This window comes from Panthera tigris, chromosome A1, assembly GCF_018350195.1.
Source record: "Panthera tigris isolate Pti1 chromosome A1, P.tigris_Pti1_mat1.1, whole genome shotgun sequence".
Classification (NCBI taxonomy): domain Eukaryota; kingdom Metazoa; phylum Chordata; class Mammalia; order Carnivora; family Felidae; genus Panthera; species Panthera tigris.
In genome coordinates, this window is record NC_056660.1 from 70077163 (window position 1) to 70089953 (window position 12791).

The following is a 12791-nucleotide window of genomic DNA, read 5'->3' on the forward strand; positions in this document are numbered from 1 at the left end:
AGCATGAGTGGGGAAGGGGCAGAGAGAGAGGAAGACACAGAATCTGAAGCAGGCTCCAGGCTCAGAGCTGTCAGCACAGAGCCCGACAACGGGGCTCGAACTCACGAACCATGAGATCATGACCTGAGCCGAAGTTGGATGCTCAACCGACTGAGCCACCCAGGCGCCCCATTACATCACAATTTCTTATTAATCTTTCCTGAAATTTCCCATGTACTTCCAACCATATATAAATAAAATTAGACTTACTTGTTTATGATTTAACATATTATTCTGCACTGTGAATTTTTCCTTTAAGTCTCTACTTTGGACATCTCTCTGTATTCATTTTAATTGCTGTAACTTGACTCCAGGTTTTATTCCCCAGGCTAATTCCTCTCTCAGTGTCTCATCCTTGTCTTCTATGACTTAGACCCTATGGTTAGCTGCCTTCTCTGCTTCTCACTAAGCACTGCCATCTATTTTCTTTGGCACTTCATTGTGCTGAGCATCTGCCCAGCAAATCCCCAAACCTAGAGTTGTCCCACTACCCACCTAATCCCCTCTAACACTACACTACACTGGGGAAAAGACGCATAATTGTGCAAGTTTAGTCCACATAAGTATACGATTTTACAGTTTTCAACCATAAGTCCTCTTAAAATAATTATAATTTAAAAATTTCTACCCTAAAGATGCCCGTAGTTTAAAATTTTTTCAAAGACAGATTTGAAGGCATATGGGATGAGGCCACTGGGAAGGAAGGAGCTCAAAGTATATGGACATGGGTATTACTGTGCCGGGCAAGCATATTAATTGTGTATCATCTTAATTGTGTATCACTCCCTGATGTGATATTTTGAAAGATTACTTTGGAAGTTATTGTACTGTTTTTATAGTAGAGGGTGATTTTCAGGCATATTTATTAAATTATACAATCAACTTAAGATATTCCTGTGGTGCCTCAGCCCCATCATTCTGTTTAGTTATGCCTTTGCCTTGAGAAAGAATGGAAGGAAAGAGCATCAATAACATCGTCAGTGAACTTGAGGGACAGCAGGAGTTTCTTGCAGTAAACAGCTCATAGCAGGTTGCAGATAAACAGAGGAAAGGCCAGCAAAATATTCAAACCCCGGAAGAAGTTTGTCCCTTTGGGGAAGAATTTAAGGGCAAATTCTGTCCATGGTAGGTTCCCTCCAGGGTATATTTATTTACAGGAAAAGACAGCCTTGCTTATGCAAAGGACCCTTCTTCTAGGCCTAGTACTTTGCACATTTAATTTTGAACCAGGAGTTGAGGTAAAATAGAACAGGAGTGCTTTAAAATGGAGAGATGTGCATCTCACATTTTGTATGAGTTTCCTAGGAGTTTTTAGGGTCAAGATTTGTGCTAAAACAAAATCTTTAAGTCCCCCAAGCTTAAAGAGACAGAGTAGGCATTTCTTAAGACTAAGGCATAGGTAAACAGAAACATGGGGATAAGAGATTAGATTTTCATTCAAGTCAGCCATAAATGCAATGACTCATATTTTTCAGTACTGATTCAGTATTCTTTGTCCTTTATTTTCATAGAATTTTGCCTTATTTTTTAACGTTTATTTTTGAGAGAGAGAGAGAGAGAGAGAGAGAGAGAGAGAGAGAGAGAGAGAGAGAGAGAGAACGAGTCGGGGAGGAGCAGAGAGAGAGGGAGACCCAGAATCTGAAGCAGGCTCCAGGTTCTGAGAGCTGTCAGCACAGAGCCTGGCATGGGGCTCAAACTCACAAACTGTGAGATCATGACCTGAGCCAAACTCCGATGCTTAACCACCTGAGCCACCCAGGCACCTCTTATTTTGCCTTATTTTAGATCTGCAGTAAAAACAATGGTAACAACCAGCAACAAAACAAAACCTCAAATCTGCTTTGCTGTCTTTTATCTATGACTGCTGTTGAGGTCAGGAAAACAAGATTGTGTGTGTTATGTGAAGCTGGAGCCACATTCTCAGGGTCATAGGCTCATCCCAGATCTAACCAGTCATCCATATTCATTTGCTCAGTTAGTATGTTCGTGCCAGGCACTGTGGTAGGTATGGCATGCAGCAGTGATCGGAGACAAAAATCTCTGTCCTCATGGACCTTATATTCTGATGAGGAGAAGGAAACAAAATGAATTACTAAAGTACATACTGTGTCCATTGCTGATGGAAAAACTATCAACAATAAGTCAGGGAAGGTGAATGAAGAATTGGCAATTTTAAATGGGCCAGCAGAAGTCTTGCTGAGTGAGAAGGTAACATTCGAGCAAAAGACCTGAGGCAAGTAAAGGAGTGAACCATGTGAATATCTGGGGGAATGTTCTCTGTGAAGATAGCAGCACATGCACCCGTTCTAAGATGTGAGCTTGCCTGGTGGGCTGAAGGTACAGAAATAGTTGGTGTGACTTGAGCGAGTGAGCAAGATAGAGAATAGCAGGGAATGAGGGCAGAGAAACAATGGGACCATATCACATAGGAACTCCTAGGCCACTGTAAAGACTTTGGCTTGTATATCTGAGCAAGATGGTTAACACTGAAGGATATTGAGTAGGCTTAAATTTTAACAGGATCACTAGGGCTGCTGTGTTGAGGAGGACCATGGGAGAGCAAAGAGAGAAGCCAGGAGACTGGTTAGGAGGCTGACACAATCGTAGAGATAATGTATGACCCGATAATAGCTCAGAGCATGGAGTATAGGAGTAGGTGTTGTGTTGTCAGAATCTCAAAAGCTGGCTACATTTTGAAGGTGGGGTCAGTACAACAGAATTTGCTAAGGGATGGCATGTGGGGTGTGGATTTCCTGTTTTCTAGAACGGGACAGTCTGGGAAGAGCAGGTTTGGGGGGAATGGGAAATTAGGCATCTAAATAGAGATGTAAACACTTGAATATATGTGTCTGGCATTGGAGGAGGGGTTCAGCATAGATATATACATTTGAAAATCATCATTGGTGTAAAAATCAGTGTATCAGGAACTCATGAGATCCCCAAGGGGGTGTGGGTATAGACAATGAAGAGGAGGATTCCAAGGATTGAGCCTTGGGGCACTTGGTGTTATTAGGTGAGGAAGATGAGAAGGATTCAGCAAAAGAGACTACCTCAAAGGTGGGAGGATTACATGAGTTAATAAATGCTTATTATGATGATTAAACATCCTCTCTAGTTGTACTATTTTCCTTCACAGTTGAACACAGAGTTGGCTTGCCTAAACCCAGTAAGCACTGGATTGAGGCGTATGATTTGCCACTTTTAGTATACCTAGCAATGTCTATGCTGAATGTAAATTTGACACTTATCCCTCTAATTCCTTAGTATGTATACTTCTTTTTTTTTTTCATTTTCCTCCCTTTAAAAAGGAACTTACAAGGTGTATATAAGGTTAAGAATATTAGATAATTGCACAAACATTGCTACATTTACAGAAGTAGCAATGTAGACAAAACTTAACTCTTAGCTGACAGGTGGCAGCAGTGGGCTGTGCTTGAAGCTCTCCTCTGCCAGCTCATGCACAAAAACTGGTTTAGGTGTTTTAATCATGTGCAAAGGATTGAACTGCTTAAAAGTGAAACATATGCAAGTTTTTTTTGTTTTTTTTTTAACTCCATGTAATAAAGTTTGAGTTTATTGAATGGTATACAGTTACAGACTATATATAGTTTAATAAATTACAGCCTTTAGAAAACTAGGGAATACTTTTTTTAAAAAATTTTTTAATGTTTATTATTTTTTAAAGAGAGAGAGAAAGAGACAGTGCAAGCGGGGGAGGGGCAGAGAGAAAGAGAGACACAGAATCTGAAAGGCTCCAGGCTCTGAGCTGTCAGCACAGAGCTTGACATGGGGCTCAAACCCACGAACCGTGAGATCATGACCTGAGCCCAAGTCAGAGGCTTAACCGATCGAGCCACCCAGGCGCCCCAGAAATACGTTTTTAAAATGAAGACATAAGTGGATCTTGATAAAGTAAACTTACATTATGCAGTATGTTATGAATACCATTATTTTTACACATGAAATAAGTCCTAGTCTCCAAAATTGGAGGACTCCTTAGTGTTTTAACTTTTAAATTATCAATTTTTGTTTAAACCTTATTTGTTTCAATTTTATTTAAATAAGATCATGAAAATTGACAGTCTTTTCAAATGTGTGTAAAAAGAGAAGCACATTTACCCTGAGTTTTAGACATCCAAATTTGACTTTTTCTTGTGTCATCACAGTCTGTTACTTACTGCTGAATCTCTATTACCTGGCTCATAGGGGGCACTTAACAAACATCCATCAAATGAATATATGGGCATAAAAACTTGTCTGCTTATTACTAGAAAGCCTTCAACTCCATAATTTCAAAACATCAGAGGCCATTGCTATAGAAGAACTGATTTCCATTTTGTTCTACATGTGTTTTTTTTCCCCTTTTAAGGTTCATTTACATTCAAAAGGTGAGTGGATTCAAATTATCGAAAATAAAAATAAAAACTGTTACTTATCAAAAGAAAAATTGATTTAGATTTTTAGAGAAATAGATTAAAATTTAAATGTAATTGAAGTATGAGAAATTTTACAATATTTATCAATATTAATGCACTGAAGTAATTTGACAAGACTAGTATTTTTACTCTGCTTATGGCTTAGGTGTGAAGGACCTAGATATTTTTTAATTTGCTTTTCACTTTATTTTAATACAGTTTACGTTTAATAAGGAGGAGACCTGCAAGCTTGTCTGTACAAAAACATACCATACAGAGAAAGCTGAAGACAAACAAAAATTAGAATTCTTGAAAAAAAGCATGCTACTGAATTATCAACATCACTGGTAAGACATGGAGATTTTGGACTGTTGGTATTTTCCTTTTCTAGATGAAACCTCTGTTTTGTTGACTGTATAAATTACTTCATTAACTCTATAAAATATAGCAAATCGTTGATTTTTTTGTTGATAGTAATAGCATGAAGTCTGACTTTTAGGTGCCAAGGATTACTAAGGTTGACAGCTTAAAGTATCATTTTTAACTGCTTAGATTACTGTAATATCTGGTACTTCTTTTGGTTCCTAGACCTGGTACCTAGAGTACTTCTTTTTTTCACATGTATTTAATAGGAACATATTCATGCTTTGGGGAAAGGACCTGGATCAGTCATCTAGAAAAATACTGTTATTTTATACTTGGAGGCCTTAAAAAAGACCATGGGAAAACAAACTTGAACCTCATTTAATGTTTGATACATAGCATCTGCTTCAAATAAAACAGTTACATTTTGAGTAACCTGTTTTTTATTTTATACACTGTGATGTTACATTAACTAGGTCTTTACCAGTTTGTGTTACAATCAAAAAGCATTTAAACCTATTTTATTTTTGCTTCTAAAGTAGTTGACTCAAAAAAATAAGGTAGTATTGACTCTATACATAATTCAAATGTAGAATATTTTTAAAAGGGTCTGAAAATCCAACTTCTGAAGTATGATCATTATTCTTCAAGATAATTTTGCTGACAAATACCTTACTCTGTGTGGGGTTCTAATTTACGTATGTTTTGCCTCTTCTAAAAAGTATAAGGTACTGGAGATAGTGAACAAGAAGACTGTCTTCATGTACTTCCTCTTGAATGTTTATCCTATCAGTATCTCATGCTCACTTGCCCAGTGCAAGGAAGGTTAGGAACCATTGATCTCAGTTTGACATGCCCAGACCCTGTGGCTCAAATACTGTGGCTGGAGCCTGTCATTCTATCTTGCCCCCTAAAAGTCCTAGAGAGGGGCAACCTTGGGTCACTTGCCCATCCATGAACTAGTCTGTCTGTAATTAGGGGAATTCATTCTGATTGGCCAGACCTTGATAGACTCTGTTTCAGTCTGCTAAACCAGATGGGAACAAGTTTCTCATAGCAGGACACCGTTGGAATAAGGAAGGACACTTGCCCATTACACTTGTGTCAGCTTCTTCCTCTTGTGAGCCTCAGTGCAAACAAGAACTTGAAATCTCCTCATTTCTTTGGTACTGTGAGAATACTATGTAATTGCTGAATCAGTGTAAGTTGGGTACATTTGCTTATTCATAAGTAATTGAAATTTTCCTTGGTATTTTCAGTTTGCTTCAAATTGTTAACAGCCTTCAAAATGATATCTAAGGCTCAGTTTTTAGAGTTTCATGTTAGCCTCATTCTCCTCCGTTTACTCTAGGAGGTGTAAACGTTTAGAGTAATAGCTACTCTATCCGTTTAGCTATTAATAGCTACTCACTTGTTGACAGAATAAAGAATGACTTCAGGCCTATAGGTGATTTTTAGTTATTTCTTCTACCCTCTGTTCTTGGAATACTGTCAAGAAGCTTGCTCCTAAAGATAATAGAAGCACCTCTTCAGTAGCTTAGAAATATTTTTAACTAATTTATGATGGAATTAACATAGGTACTCTTTGATGCCAAAATGCATAATAAAAAGAATAAACAATTTAAAATAGTTTATGAAGGGAGTCCGGAAGATGGCGGCGTAGGAGGACGCTGGGCTCACCGCGCGTCCTGCTGATCACTTAGATTCCACCTACACCTGCCTAAAGAACCAAGAAAACCGCCAGAGGATTAGCAGAACGGAGTCTCCGGAGCCAAGCGCAGACGAGAGGCCCACGGAAGAGGGTAGGAAGGGCTGCAAGGCGGTGCGCGCTCCACGGACTGGCGGGAGGGAGCCGGGGCGGAGGGACGGCTCGCCAGCCAAGCGGAGCCCCCGAGTCTGGCTGGCAAAAGCGGAGGGGCCGGACGGACTGTGTTCCGACAGCAAGCGCGACTTAGTGTCTGGGAGGTCATAAGTTAACAGCTCTGCTCAGAAAGCGGGAAGGCTGGAGGACAAAGGGAGGGAGAGCTGCTGAGCCCCCGGACGGACGGACGGCAGAGCTCAGCTTGGCGGGGAACAAAGGCGCTCGCCAGCGCCATCTCCCCCGCCCATCCCCCAGCCAAAATCCCAAAGGGAACCAGTTCCTGCCAGGGAACTTGCTCGCGCAGCGCAAACACCAAACTCTGTGCATCTGCGGAGCCAAACCTCCGGCAGCGGATCTGACTCCCTCCCGCTGCCACAGGGCCCCTCCTGAAGTGGATCACCTAAGGAGAAGCGAGCTAAGCCTGCCCCTCCTGCCCCCGTGCACCTTGCCTACCCACCCCAGCTAATACGCCAGATCCCCAGCACCACAAGCCTGGCAGTGTGCAAGTAGCCCAGACGGGCCACGCCACCCCACAGTGAATCCCGCCCCTAGGAGAGGGGAAGAGAAGGCACACTCCAGTCTGACTGTGGCCCCAGCGGTGGGCTGGGGGCAGACATCAGGTCGGACTGCGGCCCCGCCCACCAACTCCAGTTATACACCACAGCACAGGGGAAGTGCCCTGCAGGTCCTCACCACTCCAGGGACTATCCAAAATGACCAAACGGAAGAATTCCCCTCAGAAGAATCTCCAGGAAATAACAACAGCGAATGAACTGATCAAAAAGGATTTAAATAATATAACAGAAAGTGAATTTAGAATAATAGTCATAAAATTAATCGCTGGGCTTGAAAACAGTATACAGGACAGCAGAGAATCTCTTGCTACAGAGATCAAGGGACTAAGGACCAGTCACGAGGAGCTGAAAAACGCTTTAAACGAAATGCAAAACAAAATGGAAACCACGACAGCTCGGCTTGAAGAGGCAGAGGAGAGAATAGGCGAACTAGAAGATAAAGTTATGGAGAAAGAGGAAGCTGAAAGAAAGAGAGATAAAAAAATCCAGGAGTATGAGGGGAAAATTAGAGAACTAAGTGATACACTAAAAAGAAATAATATACGCATAATTGGTATCCCAGAGGAGGAAGAGAGAGGGAAAGGTGCTGAAGGGGTACTTGAAGAAATTATAGCTGAGAACTTCCCTGAACTGGGGAAGGAAAAAGGCATTGAAATCCAAGAGGCACAGAGAACTCCCTTCAGACGTAACTTGAATCGATCTTCTGCACGACATATCATAGTGAAACTGGCAAAATACAAGGATAAAGAGAAAATTCTGAAAGCAGCAAGGGATAAACGTGCCCTCACATATAAAGGGAGACCTATAAGACTCGTGACTGATCTCTCCTTTGAAACTTGGCAGGCCGGAAAGGCTTGGCACGATATCTACAGTGTGCTAAACAGAAAAAATATGCAGCCGAGAATCCTTTATCCAGCAAGTCTGTCATTTAGAATAGAAGGAGAGATAAAGGTCTTCCCAAACAAACAAAAACTGAAGGAATTTGTCACCATGAAACCAGCCCTACAAGAGATCCTAAGGGGGATCCTGTGAGACAAAGTACCAGAGACATCACTACAAGCATAAAACATACAGACATCACAATGACTCTAAACCCGTATCTTTCTATAATAACACTGAATGTAAATGGATTAAATGCACCAACTAAAAGACATAGGGTATCAGAATGGATACAAAAACAAGACCCATCTATTTGCTGTCTACAAGAGACTCATTTTAGATCTGAGGACACCTTTAGATTGAGAGTGAGGGGATGGAGAACTATTTATCATGCTACTGGAAGCCAAAAGAAAGCTGGAGTAGCCATACTTATATCAGACAAACTAGACTTTAAATTAAAGGCTGTAACAAGAGATGAAGAAGGGCATTATATAATAATCACAGGGTCTATCCATCAGGAAGAGCTAACTATTATAAATGTCTATGCGCCGAATACCGGAGCCCCCAGATATATAAAACAATTACTCATAAACATAAGCAACCTTATTGATAAGAATGTGGTCATTGCAGGGGACTTTAACACCCCACTTACAGAAATGGATAGATCATCTAGACACACAGTCAATAAAGAAACAAGGGCCCTGAATGATACATTGGATCAGATGGACTTGACAGATATATTTAGAACTCTGCATCCCAAAGCAACAGAATATACTTTCTTCTCGAGTGCACATGGAACATTCTCCAAGATAGATCATATACTGGGTCACAAAACAGCCCTTCATAAGTTTACAAGAATTGAAATTATACCATGCATACTTTCAGACCACAATGCTATGAAGCTTGAAATCAACCACAGGAAAAAGTCTGGAAAACCTCCAAAAGCGTGGAGGTTAAAGAACACCCTACTAACGAATGAGTGGGTTAACCAGGCAATTAGAGAAGAAATTAAAAAATATATGGAAACAAACGAAAATGAAAATACAACAATCCAAACGCTTTGGGACGCAGCGAAGGCAGTCCTGAGAGGAAAATACATTGCAATCCAGGCCTATCTCAAGAAACAAGAAAAATCCCAAATACAAAATCTAACAGCACACCTAAAGGAAATAGAAGCAGAACAGCAAAGGCAGCCTAAACCCAGCAGAAGAAGAGAAATAATAAAGATCAGAGCAGAAATAAACAATATAGAATCTAAAAAAACGGTAGAGCAGATCAACGAAACCAAGAGTTGGTTTTTTGAAAAAATAAACAAAATTGACAAACCTCTAGCCAGGCTTCTCAAAAAGAAAAGGGAGATGACCCAAATAGATAAAATCATGAATGAAAATGGAATTATTACAACCAATCCCTCAGAGATACAAACAATTATCAGGGAATACTATGAAAAATTATATGCCAACAAATTGGACAACCTGGAAGAAATGGACAAATTCCTAAACACCCACACTCTTCCAAAACTCAATCAGGAGGAAATAGAAAGCTTGAACAGACCCATAACCAGCGAAGAAATTGAATCGGTTATCAAAAATCTCCCAACAAATAAGAGTCCAGGACCAGATGGCTTCCCAGGGGAGTTCTACCAGACGTTTAAAGCAGAGATAATACCTATCCTTCTCAAGCTATTCCAAGAAATAGAAAGGGAAGGAAAACTTCCAGACTCATTCTATGAAGCCAGTATTACTTTGATTCCTAAACCAGACAGAGACCCAGTAAAAAAAAGAGAACTACAGGTCAATATCTCTGATGAATATGGATGCAAAAATTCTCAATAAGATACTAGCAAATCGAATTCAACAGCATATAAAAAGAATTATTCACCATGATCAAGTGGGATTCATTCCTGGGATGCAGGGCTGGTTCAACATTCGCAAATCGACCAACGTGATACATCACATTAACAAAAAAAAAAGAGAAGAACCATATGATCCTGTCAATCGATGCAGAAAAGGCCTTTGACAAAATCCAGCACCCTTTCTTAATAAAAACCCTTGAGAAAGTCGGGATAGAAGGAACATACTTAAAGATCATAAAGGCCATTTATGAAAAGCCCACAGCTAACATCATCCTCAACGGGGAAAAACTGAGAGCTTTTTCCCTGAGATCAGGAACACGACAGGGATGCCCACTCTCACCGCTGTTGTTTAATATAGTGCTGGAAGTTCTAGCATCAGCAATCAGACAACAAAAGGAAATCAAAGGCATCAAAATTGGCAAAGATGAAGTCAAGCTTTCGCTTTTTGCAGATGACATGATATTATACATGGAAAATCCGATAGACTCCACCAAAAGTCTGCTAGAACTGATACATGAATTCAGCAAAGTTGCAGGATACAAAATCAATGTGCAGAAATCAGTTGCATTCTTATACACTAACAATGAAGCAACAGAAAGACAAATAAAGAAACTGATCCCATTCACAATTGCACCAAGAAGCATAAAATACCTAGGAATAAATCTAACCAAAGATGTAAAAGATCTGTATGCTGAAAACTATAGAAAGCTTATGAAGGTAATTGAAGAAGATATAAAGAAATGGAAAGACATTCCCTGCTCATGGATTGGAAGAATAAATATTGTCAAAATGTCAATACTACCCAAAGCTATCTACACATTCAATGCAATCCCAATCAAAATTGTACCAGCATTCTTCTCGAAACTAGAACAAGCAATCCTAAAATTCATATGGAACCACAAAAGGCCCCGAATAGCCAAAGTAATTTTGAAGAAGAAGACCAAAGCAGGAGGCATCACAATCCCAGACTTTAGCCTCTACTACAAAGCTGTCATCATCAAGACAGCATGGTATTGGCATAAAAACAGACACATAGACCAATGGAATAGAATAGAAACCCCAGAACTAGACCCACAAACGTATGGCCAACTCATCTTTGACAAAGCAGGAAAGAACATCCAATGGAAAAAAGACAGTCTCTTTAACAAATGGTGCTGGGAGAACTGGACAGCAACATGCAGAAGGTTGAAACTAGACCACTTTCTCACACCATTCACAAAAATAAACTCAGAATGGATAAAGGACCTGAATGTGAGACAGGAAACCATCAAAACCTTAGAGGAGAAAGCAGGAAAAGACCTCTCTGACCTCAGCCGTAGCAATCTCTTACTCGGCACATCCCCAAAGGCAAGGGAATTAAAAGCAAAAGTGAATTACTGGGACCTTATGAAGATAAAAAGCTTCTGCACAGCAAAGGAAACAACCAACAAAACTAAAAGGCAACCAACGGAATGGGAAAAGATATTTGCAAATGACACATCGGACAAAGGGCTAGTATCCAAAATCTATAAAGAGCTCATCAGACTCCACACCCGAAAAACAAATAACCCAGTGAAGAAATGGGCAGAAAACATGAATAGACACTTCTCTAAAGAAGACATGCGGATGGCCAACAGGCACATGAAAAGATGTTCAACGTCGCTCCTTATCAGGGAAATACAAATCAAAACCACACTCAGATACCACCTCACGCCAGTCAGAGTGGCCAAAATGAAGAAATCAGGGGACTATAGATGCTGGAGAGGATGTGGAGAAACAGGAACCCTCTTGCACTGTTGGTGGGAATGCAAATTGGTGCAGCCGCTCTGGAAAGCGGTGTGGAGGTTCCTCAGAAAATTAAAAATAGACCTACCCTATGACCCAGCAATAGCACTGCTAGGAATTTATCCAAGGGATACAGGAGTACTGATGCATAGGGGCACTTGTACCCCAATGTTTATAGCAGCACTCTCAACAATAGCCAAATTATGGAAAGAGCCTAAATGTCCATCAACTGATGAATGGATAAAGAAATTGTGGTTTATATACACAATGGAATACTACGTGGCAATGAGAAAAAATGAAATATGGCCTTTTGTAGCAACATGGATGGAACTGGAGAGTGTGATGCTAAGTGAAATAAGCCATACAGAGAAAGACAGATACCATATGGTTTCACTCTTATGTGGATCCTGAGAAACGTAACAGAAACCCATGGGGGAGGGGAAGGAAAAAAAAAAAAAAAGAGGTTAGAGTGGGAGAGAGTCAAAGCATAAGAGACTGTTAAAAACTGAGAACAAACTGAGGGTTGATGGGGGGTGGGAGGGAGGGCAGGGTGGGTGATGGGTATTGAGGAGGGCACCTTTTGGGATGAGCACTGGGTGTTGTATGGAAACCAATTTGACAATAAACTTCATATATTGAAAAATAAATAAATAAATAAAATAGTTTATGAAGTTAGCATTTGATAATGAAATTGATTCAGTAATTTGTGATAGGTGTATCAGTTGCAAACTTACGCTATATTCTGCCTAAAAAACTTGAAACTTGCTGGTGATTAATCATTTTATTGTTGTATCAGAAGAGTTTATGATTTCAGGTCTGAAACTATTAGCCAAACTCTAAGCTGTATCACAAATATATCATCTGGTAATTGTGGACAATGGACTTAAGTCTTTATTATTATTTTTTTTTATGTTTATTTTTGAGAGAGAGAGAGAGAGAGAGACAGAGTGAGAGTGGGGGAGGGGCAGAGAGAAGGAGACACAGAATCTGAATCAGGCTCCAGGCTCTGAGCTGTCAGCACAGAGCCTGATGCAGGGCTC

The 12791-nt window shown here is 40.3% G+C and overlaps 1 protein-coding gene across 1 annotated transcript in view; it reads left to right on the plus strand.

The window, feature by feature from the left end:
• Nucleotides 1-12791, plus strand: part of TM9SF2 (transmembrane 9 superfamily member 2) — a 72102-nt gene that overhangs the window by 25475 nt on the left and 33836 nt on the right. The window contains exon 4 of the mRNA XM_007098411.3: nt 4674-4801. Coding sequence (XP_007098473.1) covers nt 4674-4801 — 128 coding nt within the window. The remainder of the gene's footprint in view (nt 1-4673; nt 4802-12791) is intronic.